Genomic DNA, 18968 nt, shown 5'->3' on the forward strand with positions numbered 1-18968 from the left:
AAGCAATAACTGACAGAACTGACGGCACTGGGGGCTTGTTTAATTGTTGGAGCAAAGCATCCACAAATTAATCTTGGAGAATATCCTGAGCTCAGTCACCTCTCAGTTATCTCATTCAAGGAACCAGGACCTCATATTTACTGCCATCGACATTTGCTACGAGGATCCATCTAATTATTCAGGTGAGGGTTTAAGGTGATTATGTTTTTAAACCTATGAGAAAATCAAATTAAAATGATAAGTGGCGATCTAAATGAGATGTGTATATTTATCAGATCTGATTTTGATGTGAAACCTCTTTCTGAGGTCGGAACCAAAGCATCTGGGCGTTGTTTCTCCTGCTGTTAGCTGAACCGACCGCAGTTGCTAAGTAACCTCTGCGGGGCAGCAGGTGCGTTGATGGATGCTGAAAGTGTCGCAAAGGAGTGAAGCCGCGCCTCGTCAGACATTTCAGCTGAACCAGGAGGATGGAGGAAGACACCGAGCTGTCTGTGAGCATCGCTCAGGTGGTCCAGCGGCTCAGCGGAAGCCATTTACACTCTCAGATAGAGAGGCAAGCCAAAGTGAGTCGGTTAGCATGTTGCTAACGCTGCGGAGCGGCTTTCAGGGTGCACTCACCGTTTAAATCACCGTTTAAACGTCTTCTCACAGTTTAACACAAGCTACATGACTTATTTTCAGGACTGTTTACATCGACCTGACATAAAACTGGAGTCTTTAAAAGAGGACGTGCGCAGTTTCCTTAAAACATCAGGTGCCACATCAGTAAATGACCCACTTTTTATTTATTTCTTTTACTCTGTGGTGCGTTTTTATAATATGTCTTTCTGTTTTTCAGGCTGGGAGAAGAAGCTACAGAATGCAGTGTACAGAGAGCTGCACATGTAAGTGTTACTGTGAAATGATGAATGTTTTTTTATCCTTTAAAAACACTGATCAGGATCCACCTTTCTGTTGTTTGCCTTCCAGAGATGTCTTTAGGTATTCCCCTTTCAGTGTGTTGGTATACTCCGGTTGGGTGAAGTGATCAAACTTTCCCAGGTCATGGAGTTACAAAGCTCAACGTAAACACCACAAGGCGTTCTAATCTCCCACAGAGACAGCTGCTCCTGAACTACCCGCAGAACCTAACTTTTAGACCTGTAACTTTTATGATCATTTCTTATTGCCTGCCCAGCGGTTATAATGGCACGCCTCAACCAAAGAATGAGCATGTTTTGCTCGTGCTGCTGTATGTGACTAACTTAGCTAACAGTCGGAGCAGACTAAGGCTTTAAGGTAACCTGAGAAACCCATGACTACATGCTGCTTTGGAAAAATACGAACAGCTATGTATCATCTGGCTTTTTGGTGCAGGAGGAAAGTGTTTGATGGGCATTCAGCTCTCATATAGACTATTTATATTACACTCGGATAGGTGCACACGCTCATTTTCTGATGGAGTTGCAGCTGTCGAATCTACAAAAGGAGGCATGGTGGATTTATTTCTGTACAGAAACCGTGTTTACTGTTTTACTTGCAGCACGGAGGTTCAAAACTGCTGTTTGGGGCTGATCAGAAATGGTAAACGAGCCATATCATCTCAAAAAGTGGTCCAACCCAGCCTGTAGGCGACAGCGTGATTAGCAGAGTGCGGTTTCACCTGTCAAACTGTCAAAAGGACGGCCTTAAAGAGACAGAAGCCCAAACTGAGAAAGAAGGGGACGGCGTCGGTGATGGAGCCGTGTTCAGCACAAGAAAAATGTTCTTTTTGAGCATTAGATCATGTAATCGTCCTCTAAGAGACCCCAAAAGTAAAACTATGACCCTGCAATTGAGCTCGATTGGTTGCTCTTTAACGTCACAGGATACTTGCAAAACCCTGAAACACTTTCATACACAAACGAATCTTTTAGAGGTTTGTCTGCTTCTTTTTTAACCTCACTTTTAACCAAGTGCTCACGTTTCATTGGATCGGGTTTAAATTGATCAATAAACGCTGAAGGATGGTTTTTAGTCCATATCAGGAGCCGTTTCAGGGTATTACACAGTGATCCAGTCGATGATAATCACTCATTTTCAGGCTTTTACAACCAGATAACTGAAATGTAAAAGTTATTTGGGCTTGACTGTGACACATCTCACTTTTCAAAGCATTACTGCTAAATGCAGATGGATTAAAACAGTTTTCTACTTCTTCAAGGTTTTCTCTTATCGTCCAACCTTATTCGGTTATATTAGTTAATGGGGCCGACGTCTGTGATGAGCACGATGCAGAATTATCGTATGTTGTTGTTAATGTTTCATGGATGGTTTTTTGAGCGATTAATGAGGTGGATAAAGTGGATAAATGAAGACATTTGGACCCTTTTTTATTTAAAAGACAAAAATGAATCTTTATGAGAACATTAGCTCATCAAAAAGGGAACTTTATTGTTTTTAAAGGTTCTGGGAACTGAACGGGACAGTAATCCAGATCTCTTCACCCGTTTTCTTTTCAGGCTTCTTTATAAGAGTTTTCCAGCGAACCGTCATTGGATCTCTGTGTTTGCCAATAAAAGGCCCTGAAAAATGTGCTGCTCTCACTCGTCTTTAAGGACATCTTACCCTCTTTGCTCTTTAGTGGCTCATATAGCAACATTGGATGCTTAATGACCGATTCCTTCTCTCTCTGGCCCGTAGTCAGCCCTATACGCTCTTATATGTGTTTATGTTAGGTCGAAGGCTGTTTAATGCACTCAGACCTTGAGTCATACAACATGCCGGGAGCTGCCTGAGCGAGACACTTGGAGCATCTGGTGGAGATTTGTTCTGACTCATCTGAGCTCTATTCACAGGGAACTAATGATGACAGATTGCCTGTTTTTGAAGGAAAATATTAAAAATGTTCTTTTTGGTTGACAAATTCCTCCTTTTGAGCGCTTTTCTTTCTTAGATGAAGCGACGCTTGTGCCTTTTATTGGTGCCTTTTGGCCAAAACGAAGCGCTGCTGTAACGTGTTTTCTTGATCAACCCTCAAACATTTTCGCATTAACACCCTTTGCCTCCAACTCTTGTATTTGCTGATCCCAGTCGGCTGCCTCTGAGCCATCCCACGGCCCCTCCAGAGCATCTCAAAGAGCCGCTGGCCTACATGCGCAAGGCTCAGGTCAGTATGTCTCCTCTTGTCTCCATCACTCCCCACTCGCGCTTCCTCTGTCTCATATCGTTTTCGCCTGCTAAATTCGGAGACGTAGCCTTCATTTCGTATAACTTGCATGGTATCTGAAGGCAACTGGATGTGTGCGCTGTCTCCTTGCAGGCCAGCTGGGAGAAGCGTGTTCTCAAAAGCCTGAACAGCATGAGCACAGAGCTGGGAGTGCCTCTGGCTCGCATGGTAGGTAAAACGCAGTCCGTCACATCTGATTTGGCTTAATTTCAACACATCTCGACTCAGGTTCTGTTTAATTGGAAAATCCTTCGTTATATTGGATTTGTCCAAACAACCTGCTGATGTTGTTTTATTTTCTCCTCCAACTACAGTTTCAGATGATGACAAGCAGACTGGGTTGTTTGGGAACTGTGTATGCTTTTGTATCCACAGCTAAACAAACTGCTGTTCTGATGTGACTTTTTCTGGATCCGCTTTCTCCTGGCAGCTGCACTATTGTTTACTCGGGTCTCCTCTTGCTCCGCAGAGGCCGGCGGCCGAGCAGAAGGAGCTCACCAACAAATGGAACGAGATGGGCACAGATGAACCAGGTCTGCAGACATTCCCCAGGGGCCGGGCCTCCTATTATAGATTAGTGTTGACTCGTGTATGTGCGCTGGTGTATTTAACATGAGGCTAACAAACTGTATCTGTAAACCAGCTCTACGGCTTCTATGTTTGCTCTGTAAGCCGTATTTATCCAGCGTAGACTTTCTCAGACAGCGGACTTCTCAGGCCACAGTGTGTTGATTCTGGTTTTGATTTTATTGCATTTGGGTTTGCTTTAAAGGCGTCAGTCGAGAAGAAACGCAAGAATGTTGCTGATCCTGTGGGTCAATGTCCGATTATCAGCTCACGTGCGTTTGAAAAGAAACACCAAGAGTTGTTAAATCTGGGATTTCTACGCTCATACCTGCCTTGTTTTCGAGGGAAGCGTTTCCAGACAACACGCTAATCTGGTGTCCTAACAGTGCTATCGCGGCTCAGGGGCGTATCATAACATTTAGGATGTGCAGTCTTCTGGCTGTAAACACTTTGGACTGTGAATATAGAAGCTGTCCAGACCCTCTTGCACGTAGCTGCGATAACGACCAGCACCCCTCCTTTCGCCCCAAACGCCCGTCGTGGGGATGACGCGCCACTTGAATTTACAGCCATGCTATGAAGACGATGGGTGGAAGTCCCTCTCGGAGCCGGCCTCAGCTCCTCTTTTGACTTGTGTGAATGCAGCCAGCTGTTGGAAGTTTACAAAATGACCTACAAAATAACTTGATATATGCGTGTGTTTTAGATCTAAATTCTGTAAATGCATGTTTCAAAAAATCATGTTTGCACTTTTGACTGTTTGGGTTTGAACTGGAGGGATTATCCGTGTGGTCAGTTCTGCTCAGAGGCTCATTTGGTGCTCCTCATCTATTGAGAATGGATACAAAGGGCTCCGAAAGAGATGGATATGAAGGATTATCTCTCTGAGTATCATCAGCATGGCAATGAAAATTTATATGTTAACTAATGCAAGCATGTATAAAGTGAAAAGAATCGGTCCAAGCACAGAACCCTGAGGAACTCCATGACTTACTCTGGCGAGGAAGATTGTTCATTAACAAGAACCAACTGGAATCTGTCAGATAGATATGACTTAAACCAGCCTAATGCAGGTCCTTTAATCCCAATAACACGTTCAAGTCTGTATTAAAAAAAATTCTGTGATCAATCAACAAGAACAGACACTATCAGTAAACGCAGTGATCGATAAGTTCCAGCTGGTAACAAGTTAGTAGTGAATAGCTTCTCACTTCTCAAGCAAAGTCCTGAAACTACAGAGCTGGGGTTAAAAGCTGTCCAACACATTAAAACCTGGAAGGATAGTTCTGAACCATCATCTTCAAGGAAGAAAGTGTTAAATGTTCGACTTGGAGGGAGTCAAAGGTCAAATTAAGAGCATTTTCACGCACAGTTTAACCCAGTTGGGATTAAAACAGCTGCTTATTCTCAAGAAAACCACTCATTAGTGAGGCTGATCATTGAAAAAAGCTTCCATTTTCTGGTGATCATAAAGAGACGGATGAAGCGCTCCACCCATCGCGCTCAGCTCAGCGTCAGCATCACATCATGTCTTATGTGGATTGGCCACTTCAGAGTCCAGACCAGACTGTTTATGAGAAGATTTTACGCAGCACTCCAAGATTTTGTTGTGAAATCGGTGTTTCTCTGGATGGAAATGAATGTTGTGATGATGCAGGAGCTTTTTAGGCCCGGCAGGGTCTATTTCCTGGTGATCTGTTGCTCGCTGACTGTCACTGGCCCAAGGAAGAATTTCCCCAAAGGGACCACTTGATTGTATTGATTAGAAGAGCCAGATGGAGATATTTTTAAGCGGTGCTGTTTAGTAATACATTTAAAATGTCTTGCTGCAGATTTAAGTCGCTTCCGGCCTGTTTACGCCCCGAAAGACTTTCTGGAGGTAAGCGTTCGTCCACGCTGCTCAGCGCTCTTCTGCGTAGGTTTCTGCTGGATTTAAACTCCATGACGTTGCATCTTTGCTGTCTAAACAGGTTTTAATCAGTTTGAGGAACCCTAACCATGACAGCAGCGAGGACATCAGCGCCAAGAGCCACTGGGGTCTCATCCAGGTTCCCCTCAACGTTGGGGACATCCCACAGCTGGTAGGGATCTGTGTGCAATTACTCACATATACAGCTCTGGGAGAAAACGATGAGACCACTGCACAATGGCCAGTTTGTCTGCTCTTACTGTGTTTTAGTAACATCAACATTTGTTTTATTCTGCAAACTGCTGACAACATTTCTCCCAAATTTCAAAAAGAAATATCTTTGTTTAGAGCAGAAAATGACAAATATTCAAAATGACAGAAGAGATGCAGTGTTTTCAGACCTCAAATAACGCAAAGTAAACGCGTTGAAACAACTCAATGCTGATGTTTTAACGTAGGAAGAGGTCAGAGGTCAATATTTAGTGGAATAACCCTGATTTCCAATCACAGCTCTTGTGCGTTTTGGCGGGCTCTCCTGGCGTCTTTCACACTGCTGTTGGGTGGCTTCAGGCCACTGTTGGTGCAAAAATTCAAGCAGCTCAGCTATGTTTGACGGCTGGTGACCATCCATCTTCCCCCCGATCACATTTCAGAGGTGGCTCATGGCCTCTCCAGGTCTCCGTCTAACCATTAGACGACCAGATGTTGGGCGGAGCCTGTTTACTCCAGTCCTCTATGGTCCAATCTGGGAAAACCTCACCCTGGTTCTTCTGTGCTTCTCATTGATGAAGAGATTTTTTTCTCTCGGAGCCTGTTTCGAACTGTTCTCTCCGTGCACCGTTGCCCACTGACATTGACATTGAGTTGACGCTCATCCCGGTCAGCAGAGGGTCGTTTTCGCCCTCGAGCTTTGACGTCCCCAATATCTGCTGCAGTCTTCGACATTTTCTGTCATTAAAGCCAGAACTGAACCCTCCTTTTTGTCACTCAAAACCTTTCTTTTCACAGTCAGTTGTTATTTTTTGGTGCTGTTTTTGCCTGCCAGCTGGTCCTATTGGAAGAGTTTTTATGCTTTTCCTGGCTGAATAAGATTTGGATCAGCTGGTCGTCTTATCGGTACCTTTAAGTATTAAATATTAAGTAGACTGAGGTGGAAATCGACAGACATTGGAATGAAATGGCTGTCATACATGTAGAGATGCTAATTGCAGAATTTTTCCAGAGCTGTCTGCCAGTGTTTTTGTCCATTAGCGACCTCATGAGCCGAACCCAAACAGAAATACTGACTGTCATTCTGGCTCATAGAGTAGCACACTGAAGTGGAAACCTGTGTGTTGCTCCCTCTCAGAGGCAGACCTACGCAGAGCTGAACCTGAACACCGGCCAGTTGGGGATTGACGACTACGCACACATCCATCCAGGTATGCACAGAAAGTTAAAGAAGTCCAAGCCTTTGTTACTGTGATGAATATGAAGCTCATCTCAACCCTGAAGTCAGAACATTCCTGCTTTGTAAAAGCAGACACAAAGACATTCAAGTCTCCATTAATCAGACAAACTTCAGAATAAAGTTTGTTTATTGACAGAAATGTCTGTATATCAGCACGTGTTCCTCTTCGGTGCCTCGTCTGGTGTTTCTCAAACAATCTCTTTGAAGTCCAGAGATACAGTTTGGTGTTTGTGCTTTAAATAGAATCGTCTGTGGGTTCGTAAATCAATCCGATAACTTCTGCTGTTCTTTCTTTCTGGTCTCTGTGCAGATTTGTTTGAAAACGACTACGTTCAAATCGGGAAAAAAGGTCAGTGTTTTTCGGCTCTGCAGCGCTGTTCCCCAAAAGGTTGGGAAGATGTTCAGGACAGAGGTGAAAAATCGAATGTAGTGATATTATTTTAGCTATTTTAGCTATTTAAAGGGTACGAGTGTCACAGATGTTGGAAACAAAGTCCGGTTTATTGGGTTAACTTTCGACGGGTCGGTTCCAGTCCCGGACACTGTGTAAAATGTCAATAACAACAGAATTCAGTGATTCATAAGTCTCATAAACCAATATTTTATTCACCAAAGAACATAGAAGAAAGATCAAGTGTTGAAACTGAGACATTTTACCATTTATCAATGATTTTAACTCTAAGATTAAAAGATTTAATTTGATGGCAGCAGCAGCACGTATCAATAAAGATCCATGTTTCCCAGCATCCCCGTCTGTAAACATCTGGATTCTAGCTGCTCAGCAGTCCTGGGTCTTCTTTGTTGTGTTTTACATGTTTTCAGGCAGGTCAGTCCAGCACCTGGACTCTTCTTCTATGAAGCCACGCTGTTGGAATAGATGCAGTGTGTGGTTTTAACACGGTCTCGCTGAAGCATGAGACGACATCTGGAAGGGAGCAGATGTTGCTCTAAAACCTGCATATACCCCTCAGCATTGACGGAGCCTTTCCAGATGTGCGAGTTGCCAGTTCCACAGGCTCTTATCCCCTCCCCACACCGTCAGAGATGATAAACAGCTGGACGGTCCCTCTCAGTCCATTTAAAAGAGCTTTGACCCACACAGAGTCGCGGCCCCTGTTCACAGAGACGTCTCCAGATTCTCTGATTCATCCTTTGATAATATGATGTACTTTGGTTGGTGAAATACTCAAAAATCTCCTCAAATTTACATAAAACTGCTCCACTGTCCATCCTTACTTCTGTGTGACTCTTCCTCTTTAAGGTGCTCTTTTTTCAATTTTTTTTCTACCCAATCACGTTACCGACTTGTTGCCAATCAGTCTGTTTCCTTTTGGCACCGCTTACATTTTTAGGCCTTTTGTTGCCTTTTTTCCAGCTTTTTTTGTTGTGCTGCTGCAAACAGATTCAAGATGAGATGAAAAATTGGTTATAAAACGAGCATCGTGGTGAGGCTGAGTTTATTTGGAGTGAGGATGGTGAGAGGTTCACCACACTTAGCTATTTAAGAAATTTATGATGTTAATATAAAGGTTTAGACAGTTTATGACATCATTAAAAGACAAATAAATCCGGAGAAATGTCTTCTGTGTACATGGGACAAGACTGAAAAACAGCCAGTTAAATTTAGGCTTCAAATTATTTACAAATAGTCTTTTTTTATTTTTTTCTGCAGATGTTTCTAATTTCTTTCAGAAAAAAAATCCCATCAAACCCAAGGTTTTGTTTAAAAACTCGACGTTTTTTTCTCATTCTGTGAAAAAAACAGAAACGTGAAATAAAAAAACTACTTGAGAGATAAACCTTCAGCTTTTATTGTAGATTTTCAACTGCACTGATGTTTATCAATAGATTTTATTGAAAAAAGATGATGTGATGCTCATGTTTCATGCCAAATTTAGTCCTGAAATTGGTCCTGATGAGATGCAACAACTAAACCTGCAGGTTGGGTCCAGAATTAGAGGCGACTTGGAATATAATATAACTATATCGTTAGAATTATTCAGCCCTAATTGTGGCTCCAGTTGCAAGCTTGAGTCTGAGTTTGCTCTCATATGTTAGCTTAGTTTAGACCTTTAGACTCTTTGGTTCCATTGATCTTTAAAGAGGCTTTTTGTCCTCATCATCCCAAATAAAAACATCACATTAAGTCCACTGCGACCCATTTTTAGAAACTGATATAGCAGGAATATCAAGAAAATACTGTAAAGGTTCCTTTGTGTGATTCACCCATCGTCCGTCCTACACGAACACATCTCCCACCATTGATAAATGATCTTCTTCCCTCTCAGTTTAACCATTAAACAACCCTATTATGGACACCAATCAGGCATCAATAGACTTGTATACACACCCACATGCCCCTCGGTCCACTATTTCACCCGCGGTTGGCTGTGTTTTGGCTGCACGGCTGCAATTTATGTTCCAGGCCAAGTGTTAAGTGCAGTCAAACAGGAAATTTAGGGGGCGAGGAGTGTGATAGTTTATGTTATGACTGGCCAGCACCTTAAGCCAAGGGTCTGTGTGTTTTTGTCTACTGTCACATCAGAGATTTAGGGTAGAACGGGTGAGCTGGAGAGCTTGTTTGCAGCATGTGGCCGGGAGGTTTGGGAAACTTAATAATCACAATTATTAGAAGGTCTGTGCTAGAATTTGTGATGTTTATACTTTTTCAGAAAGAAAACCATGAAATTCTACTTCAGTCATTTTTTTCTGTTTGCAAAACTCTCAACAGCTTCAGAGATTAACCGCCTGCTTGTTGTGGTGCGAGAGTCCGTTTTCCCTTTTGTACACATAGAGTCACGCAGAAGGCGAATCGTCAGGCCTCCTTCTGTTGACTTAAAACTGAGAGTGTGGCGTTTAATTGATGGTGGTCAGAAGTCGCAGCGACGGGAGGAAGCTGAACGCGCCGATGTGTTGCAGCAGGACCACATGCACAGCTGTGAAGCTCTGTGGCGTGGCGTGGGTGTCTCTCACTGCTCTGTCTCCCTCCTGTCCAGTGGTGGGGGAGCAGGACAGCGCCGCGGCGCAGCAGTACAGCAGGCAGGGCTGCCCCACCGGGCTGCGGGCGGACCTGTGGGCCCTCATCCTCAACTCCACCAACCAGCCGCAGGTACGGCAGTGGATGCACAGCCCTCTGGAGGCTGCCGTCAGCTGCATTGATTCCCAAACTGTTAACTGTTCAGCTGCAGGTCTTGTTTGGCGTCCTCTCTGCTTGTTTCAGCCTTAATTTTGTAACCCGGCGTTTACACTGTGCAGTAAAAGCCAACATATGACATATAACACCGACTGACCTATAATTTTTACATAATCTGTGTATTTGCAGCGGTGCTGTTTATCTTATCTGGCCTTGGCTTGTCCTGTGTGTACGAATGTTAAGATAATCGAATGCTTTAACTCAGTTAGCCCAAACATTGCGGCTGCCTGCCTGTGTGGCAGAGGCCTGTGTAAACGCTGCAGTCTGCCGTCTTCTGTTGGGCCCAAGTCAAGAAAACAATGCTTCTGATTGGAGGATCGATTTGTTAAGGAGACTTAGTGAGGTCTGGACACTGTTCTGTGGCTCTGGACATCTCAAGGGCAAACACATTAAACCGAGTTGGCCAGAGTCGCACACTGTGGGTTATAAGTAATGCAAAATTGACGACATCTTGTACACTGCGTCAAGTATGAGCTGCAGTTTCATCTGGAAAGAGTCTGTTTCATTTCTTGCTAAAGTTTGTCAGTCTTATATCTCCTGGTAAACTTATTAAAGTTTTGTTTGACAGCACTTCAATCACATGAAGAAGAAAGTACACACTCTTTAATTCTAAGGTTTTATGTGTAATGATATAAAGAAAAAACATCTGGATCTTAAAATGAGGTAACGACCACTTCAGATGAACATATAACACCGTGTCATCACTAATTCAACCAAAACTAAGCCAACATACAGGAGCAGGGCGTGAAAAGCTAACTATACTCTTACTGTTTCCATATAAGGCCATTTCCAAACGAGAGAAAGATTATTCACAAGTGGAAAACCTTCAGGACGGCTGTCAGTCTTCCTAAGAGAGAACGTCCAGGAGCTACATCTCAGACTCTATGGGCCTCAGTTAGCGTGTTAAAGGTCAAAGTTCATGACAGCACAGTTAGAAAAAGACTGAACAAGTATGGCTTGTTTGGAGAAAGACTGCAGGAGAAAGCCTCTTCTCTCTAAAAAGAACATGGCAGCACAGCTTAGGTTTGCAAAGCTGCATCTGAACAAAGCACAAGACTTCTGGAACAATGTCCTTTGGACAGACCAGAGCAAAGTGGAGATGTTTGGTCCTAATGCACAGCAGCACGTTTGGAGGAAACCAAACACAGCATATCAGCACAAACACCTCATACCAGCTGTCAAGCACGGTGGTGGAGGGCTGATGATCTGGGCTGGTTCTGCAGCCACAGGACCTGGGCACCTTGCAGTCATTGAGTCCACCATGAACTCCTCTGGATACCAAAGTATTCTAGAGTCAGATGTGAGGCCATCTGTCCCACAGCTAAAGCTGGGCTGAAACTGGCTCATCAACAGGACAAAGATCCCAAACACAGCAGCAGATCTACAGCAGAATGTGTGAAAAAGAAGAGAATCAAGGTGTTGCAACGGTCCAGTCAAAGTCCAGACCTCAGCCTGACCTCAATGCACTGAAGCAAAGTTGTAAAGCAGATTGGGACATAATTAATTTACAACAATGTGACAGCGTCTCAACGTCAAACAGAAAACATTTTCTCCCAGTTATTGCAGCTTAAGTTGTTTCACGCTGTTGAATCGTGACGCTCCTGCTTTTCGGCTACGCTTGTGTTTGATAAATATCGACGTGATGTGTTGTTGTTCATCTGAGGTCGTATTTACATCGTTTTAGGAGCTGATGAGGACCAGATGACTCTTATTTCATGTTAATGTGAAAAACTCAGACCTGTGTTATTCTCTCGAATATATCCTCCTGGAACATTAACTGTCGTTCTGACTTGATCATCTTCAAGTGTTCTCGCAGATCTTATTTTAACCCCGTTGCGGGGTGCGATCCATCTCACCGCGGTGGTTCCAGTGTCCTCTCTCAGCTGCCAAAATGACCATCTCTGTTTCTGCTTTCACATCCGCGGCTCTGATCATTGTCAAGATGCTTCGCAACTGTCACCGAGGACGTTTTTATTGCTCTGTTTGGTTCATTCTTGATAATCTGTCTCAAACCGGAGGCACTTTTGAGTACAACCATGTGGCCGGAAACTTGATACTCCTCCATTGAGCCTGGTTTAATCCTGCTGTCATCACAGTGGTGAAGGGACATAAAGTTAATTTAGCAGCATCTCAGCAGAGAGCCCTGAAGACGTTTGCTCTCACCATAACTGTTAAAAACAAGAGCATTTCTGAACAGAAGTAACACTTTGTGGACAAATATTTTGTCAGCCGTTTAATACCCCACATGCTGACTTTTAGATGACATCTTTACACAAGTTATTGCCCACTTAAACACAGGCTTTATGTCTGTCCTTGCAGGATGTGATGTATTACGAGCAGCTCAAGGCCGGAGTCATTCAGCACGACCTGCTGGTAGATAACCTCATCTATAAGGTGAGCTTGTGTGCTCGACACTGGAGATTTTGGACTCTCATCACTTACTTTAGACACTAAGATACTCTTATATATGCGTATACATTAACAAAACTTCAGTTTAAGCTATTTTTCTGCATTTGCTGAAGTGTTTTTTCCCCAACAGGATGTGAAGCTCACCGCCAGCAATGACGACTACTACTTTGTGTTTGAGGACTTTCTGTACCAGGTGAGCTTCTCCCATCATTTCCAGTACTTCCGCTTTAAATAAACGGCTCAGTTGATGTCAGAGTTGTTCTACACACCCCCCCACAACTCTCATTTGGATCTTAAATGTTTTAATGACCTTTTTGCATCTACCTGACTTTGACGAACAAGCTGTGGCGTCATCGTCTGCGCAGACGACAGTTGGTCATAATTAAACTGTTATTTTTGTTTCTTTGACTGAACAAGTCTGGAGGCAGTGAAAAAATCTTTATCTGTTGTTACACACTCAGCCCAGACAGTGGTATGAACTGGTAATAATGGCTTCAGTGGGAGTCCATTTGCCTTTGACGCTCAGGTGATAAACTTGTTTGAATACTTGGCAACGGCTTTATTTGGCAGCTATTTGTTTGTTACGCTCCTTGGTGTCAAACCAATGTCTACACAGATGTATGACGAGCAAAGCGCCAATTATCCCGTCAATATTGACTGATGGTGAACTCACCAGACAGTCAAAGAATCCACTCATGTCAGGTGTTGTTCAAGAGCTTATACGAGAAAGTATTGAAAGTTCCCTAGAAAGTGTGACGTGTTTTTCTTTAGAAATGTTTCAGGAGGGTGGGTTTGATGTCTTTATCCTCCTTCCGTCCACATGTACTGTTTGCAGACGCAGAAGTCAGACCTCGCCCGTCTTTGATGCGTTCAGATGTCGAAAGACGCTGCAGGTCAAAGGAAATCAGAGATAGAAAATGTAATTTACCTTTTGTTTTTGAGCAGGTCTAAAACACTGGGTGGGACCCACGTTGGCAGACTGTTCTGCCCACTGAGCCCAAATCTATGTTGTTATAGTCCTTAAATCCAAAGGTGCAGCCCATAAACACCCTGAACGCACCACTTTATGAAAACAGTACCAGCACAGCAGAGCGTTGCTGCAGAGAAACGCGCCGCAGCAGACTTCCAGTGAGTCATCCCACATGACTTTTGATGAAACATGCTGATGAAAAACATGCTGCCTGAGCGGACGTATCAAGTCAAAGTTGCTGCTTCTTTCTTATCACTTTCATAGTTTATGTAAACAATGAGAGGATACCTCACCATAAACAGACTTAAATTACAAGGATAGACCACCCAGGTTTGCACCCAGTAAAGAATCTTTAAAGACATCTGCGACTCTGGCTTCACTGTCGTCTGAATCCCTGGTTTTTCTTCCCCTGGTGGAAATGAAATCCATGCTTGAAACTGTTCTCCACAGAGCTCCCATTTACGTGGTTATTTTGTGAAATGAGGGGCCACCTGAGGCTCAGTTCTGTGAGCTTCACTGGATCAAGGTGTGCTGCTTTATTAAAACTCAAGAGAAAGCAACGCTGGCCATCAGCAGCAAATAAAAGGAGCATGATTCACCTCAGTTGACGGGCAAATATGTGCACATGAGTGTGTTTCAGTGAGAGGCAGAAAGAGAAAATGACAGAGGAGGTGACTAATCCTTTCACTTTAAAGGTAAATGTGGCCTTTCTGGTCTCACAGGATGTTTGTGTGCGTTTAAGACCAAACTTGTGTGTTCGCAGGTGTTGTTGTGCTTCTCCCGGGACACCGCCGTCCTGGAGCACTTCAAATACAACAGCGCCACTCCTCCCAAGTCCTACATCCACGGTGCGTCCCTCATCACCCCCCGTATAAGTGCGCTTTGTGCCCGTACACATGTGCCAGCTGCTCATCTTGGTTGTCACTTCCTGTGTGTGTCTTTTAGGGAAAGTAGGAGATGAGGAGTGTGCCGTTGTTTATCCTCCCAACGGTGGGTTTGCATTGAGATATTCTCACCATACTGACCACCTTCATGTTGAGGTAAAGCGCTCACTTGAACATCTCATTTGAACAGGTGTCATCCCCTTTCATGGCTTCTCGATGTACGGTGAGTGTGTTTTACTGGATAGGGTAGTGATATGATTGCCACCTTCCATGTGGGAGACATGGGTTCAAATCCCCTGCATGAAAGGTATTACCTCCAGTAGGGGTCCTCAGGCAAGACCCCCTTACCCTGACTGCCTACCTGTTAGTCGTTTTAGATAAAAATGTCTGCTAAATGCATAAACATAAACATTTACACCTGCTGCTCTTCCAGAGGGAGCTCACAGTGAGTCGGATATACCTGGCAGTCTGTCTCTCTGTGTGTGTGAATTTGTGGATGTTTTCCCCTCAGTGGCACCTTTATGTTTCTTGTACAACGAGCCATCCAAACTGTACAGCGTCTTCAGGGAAATGTACATCCGCTACTTCTTCAGATTGCACTCCATCTCGTCGTCTCCCTCGGTGAGAGTCGCCGCTCGCTACACGCTTGCCTCTCCGGCCTCTGTGTACGCGCTTCTCATGGCTGCACGTGTGTCCCTGCAGGGTATCGTGTCTTTGTGCCTGCAGTTCGAGCGGCTGCTCCAGACCCACCTTCCTCAGCTCTTCTACCACCTTCGGCAGATCGGGGCACAGCCGTGAGTTTCCGCTCCGTCCTGCTGCATTAGTGCGCTGGAAGATGAGCTTAAAATCAATTAGAAATCCAGAAATGAAATAAACATTTACAAAAGGTTTCTACTGCAAGAAGATCAGATTCAGTCCACCAAGGAGCCGTGAAGCTAAATAAAGGAAAGACTAACTGCAGCTACCTCTGAATCCATCAAAAGAATCTCTAAGAAATGCATTTAGAGTAGAAGCTTTCAGTATTTTGCTCATACGCTCATTTCCCTCCTGCACAGTTGCAGCCTCATGCCTTTGAGACGCTGCCATCTAGTGTTAAACTGCTTGAATCACAACTTGATCTCAGTTGTGGAGAGAATGCGGAGCAGGTTTGCCCCGCAGTTAGTTGACAGATGAGGAGGATTAATTGTGCTCATTGTTGATGTGTTTTCCAGGCAGATGTGATGTTTCTGCCCACAGGTTGCGCATCGCCTTCAAGTGGATGGTGCGCGGCTTCTCTGGTTACCTCTCCACTGATCAGCTGCTTCTTCTTTGGGATCGAATCCTTGGATATGATTCATTAGAGGTCGTTGCAGGTAGGCAAAAGCTCCACTCACACTTGGCTCCAAACTCTGCGGGTTTAACCTCATAAACAGGCTTCTCTTTTCCTTTTCTATCACTCCTTCTTTTGGTTGTCTTATTATTTCCTCCTTTCTCATCCCATCTCCTCAAGTTCTCGCAGCTGCCGTCTTTGCCTTCCGCGCCGAGAACCTGATGGAGGTGACGTCGCTGGCCTCGGCCGAGGTATGTCTGTCCCACCGTAGACTTAAGAGTGCCTGCAGATGTCCTCCAGCATACTTATGTAGAGCTGCAAATAGACCAGCCAGTACCAGTAACCCAGTCTTCTGAATGCACATGTCTTGAGAGCCCACACCCTCGGACCCCACCATGTGCACCTTCCCACCAACACTTGTCCCAACACCACCTTCAAAGGAACAGCTTTGATTTGTTTTCGTCAAGAAAAGATGTTATGATTTCAGATTTAGTCATAAAATGTGTCTGATGCAGTTTATGTGAATCCTCACCCTTTGCTTTCCGCCCCCCACTGAGCATAGGATGGGGGGGGGGGTTAAACTACGACATGGCGCAGAGGGCAAAGATGCAAGCCGGCACTATTTGCTTGCTCATTTTCCACCTGCCCCACTTGACAGAAGATATCATAACACACTGCTCCTTCTCTTATATTTAGAACCTCAGGCCCAGCACTGAAACTTTAGACCCTCACTCTAAACCTGATAGGGTCCCTAATTTTAATCTCCCAGTGATCCCATAAGGACAGGGTGGGAAGCACGGGTGCTCTAAAGCACGGATTGTCACTTCCGAAGAATCCTGCATCATCATCATGTCTTTTTTTTTTTTAAATCACGCCTCTCAGCTCTGGTCTGATTTGTGTTTTCTTTGACAAACGCACCGCAGGCCGTCCTCGCCGACCTTTCAACTCTTAAGGTTATGCCACTCATCCAGATCTTTCTGTTTGCCACCGCCATCTGAAGACGGCTGAGACGACGGCCCGGGTCGACGGCTACCGCAAGGAGGAAGCGGTGACACGGGGAAAAACGCCACTTTGCTTTGCCATAACCACTCAAAAAGCCAAACCCACCTTTAGCATACACGCAACACTAATTGTAAATACCCTTTATGATGTTATTAGATATCATACCGTATGTAAGTATATCCTACAGACCTGTAAGGCCAGGCCAGCCCCCTCAGGCCATTAGGAAAGATGATCTGCAGGCCGTGCTGGGATCAGCTGAGGAGCTCAGCAGGAGATAAGTTGCACGCAGCAGTAATTGTGTTGCGATAACAGTGTGCGAGAGGGAACAACAGCAATGTCTCCAAGCTTGGCTAATGAAGTGTTAATTAGTTCCTGCAATTTCTTCAGCGCTGCGGCTCCTGCTTGTTATTACGCCATTAGCTCTCGCTGTTGCTGATGAATGAGGAGGTCGGACGTGCCCGTCTGCTCCAGCATGTTGACAGAAACACACCGTTACTCATTTAATTGGAAAGCTGTGTACGTGCTGCTCATTGTGTTTGTGAAGGGACGGCGTATTACTGCACTCGTGGGGACATTTAGCATCTTCAGTGCCAACATTTATGTGAATTATGTATTTAAATTATGCATTTTTACTGCGTTCATTGTGTCCCTGAAAGTATTCACTGTCACTTGTTAAATGCTCTCCTGCTGCCTGAAAGGACTCCTTTCTGGAAAATAAAATAAAGCGTATGGTTATTTATGGCTCAGAGCCTTGTGTCGGATCGGTATGCTGCTGTGATCTTTCCCGTCTCCCAGGTCCTGTGACGGGGGTAAATATTTGGACAGGCCTCCTTGTACTTCAGAAGCTGACTGTAGTGAGGAAGGTGACATAAAGCCTCCCTCCCTCATGTAGCATCTGCACTATTCCTCCTTCGTTGTTGGCTGCCTCCCTCTTCCCCCGCTGCCCCCTCTGCGGGCTCATATCGAATTATGCTGTTCTTCTCTTTCGTCCGCCCCCCCCTCCCCTCCCTTCTTGGTTTCTGCTACATCTGCCACCTGTTTACTCCGACTCCCACGGCCGACTCTTTTATCAGTCATGCTCCTCCTTTGGCCCCCACAAGTCTGTTTCTCCTGAGAGGCGTACCTGCTGCGGTGCTGCGCTCATACTACCGCCCCCCCTGGTGGCTGACATGCTGCATTGCAAGGCGACGTGCGCTCTGTCCATCACCGCTCTGAGGTCGGCCATCACTGGAAGGTCACAGTTGGTGTTTGGACATCAGCTCCCTGCCCCCCATCCAGTGCTCACTATAACGATGATTGGATAAGAATTACTGAAAAATAAAGCTCTGTTTTCATGTAAGTTTTATAAAGGAATGTTTATGTTTATTAATTCAAAATGTTTGAGACTTTATCCCTGCAGTGAACTCCAGTTTCTATGACATGCAGGAAAAATAGTATTTTAGGAAAGTGGAAAATACGACAGGCTGTTTCCAAAGAGGATCCCACTCCAGAACAGCTCATAAAACGAGCAGCGTAACATATAAACGGGTAAAGATGGAAACACACGAAGCCTGATGCTCCTAGCTGTGCTTCTGCTAGTTTACCAGTGAAAACATCCCTGTGAAGAGTCTCTGCTTTAATCAGTTTATACACGTCTCTAAACAGCTGAGAGTGCACAGAAAAGACGAACAAGGAGCCAGGACTGCCTTTTTAAATTGGATTAAATGGTTAAATCAAAACTGCAGGAGAGGTTTGGACTGTCAGAATAACTGTTCCAACAAAAAGCTAACAAATATTCTTTAATCTGATAAACCAAGAATATTTGGCTGTCTTTGGGTTTGTGGGAAGCTTTTACTGAGCTTACAGTGTAGCCTGAAACTGCATCAATAGTATTCTGCTCCCAAAAGGATGCAAAGTCAAAAAATATATCTCACTCAGGGGAGCTTACCCCGTGTATCAGAGCTCCTTAATACTTTGATTCTGACCGGGGTCTTTTCTTTGCTTCTAAAAACCTGAAATATGTGTTAAAAATATTCCCTCTTAGATGATAAGAATGCAGAAGTGAAGGATTCATGACTGCTCCTTTTACTACATTCTTATTGATGAATT

The 18968-nt window shown here is 44.4% G+C and overlaps 1 protein-coding gene across 1 annotated transcript; it reads left to right on the top strand.

Moving 5' to 3' along the window:
- The first annotated feature begins 314 nt into the window (after positions 1 to 314).
- On the top strand, positions 315 to 18200 carry tbc1d19 (TBC1 domain family, member 19). Its single transcript, XM_072376732.1, has 21 exons — positions 315 to 563; positions 682 to 754; positions 839 to 884; positions 3052 to 3127; positions 3281 to 3355; positions 3657 to 3720; positions 5587 to 5633; positions 5725 to 5835; positions 7012 to 7084; positions 7424 to 7462; positions 10110 to 10222; positions 12626 to 12700; positions 12846 to 12908; positions 14449 to 14533; positions 14631 to 14675; positions 14760 to 14792; positions 15081 to 15190; positions 15272 to 15363; positions 15806 to 15921; positions 16059 to 16129; positions 16802 to 18200. Exons 1-21 carry the CDS (start codon positions 468 to 470, stop codon positions 16874 to 16876), a joined length of 1578 nt encoding a protein of 525 aa, XP_072232833.1. The 5' UTR covers positions 315 to 467; the 3' UTR covers positions 16877 to 18200.
- The last annotated feature ends 768 nt before the right edge of the window (positions 18201 to 18968 follow it).

The sequence above is a fragment of the Leuresthes tenuis genome, unplaced genomic scaffold, assembly GCF_036924035.1.
Source record: "Leuresthes tenuis unplaced genomic scaffold, fLeuTen1.0.hap1 SCAF_22, whole genome shotgun sequence".
Classification (NCBI taxonomy): domain Eukaryota; kingdom Metazoa; phylum Chordata; class Actinopteri; order Atheriniformes; family Atherinopsidae; genus Leuresthes; species Leuresthes tenuis.

Bases quoted from the DNA above. Each gene is read 5' to 3' on its own strand.
- tbc1d19 (XM_072376732.1), top strand. From the start codon at position 468: ATGGAGGAAGACACCGAGCTGTCTGTGAGCATCGCTCAGGTGGTCCAG. The intron at 15,191-15,271 runs GTGAGAGTCGCC...GTGTCCCTGCAG, and splicing joins CCATCTCGTCGTCTCCCTCG to GGTATCGTGTCTTTGTGCCT. The intron at 15,364-15,805 runs GTGAGTTTCCGC...TTCTGCCCACAG, and splicing joins CGGCAGATCGGGGCACAGCC to GTTGCGCATCGCCTTCAAGT.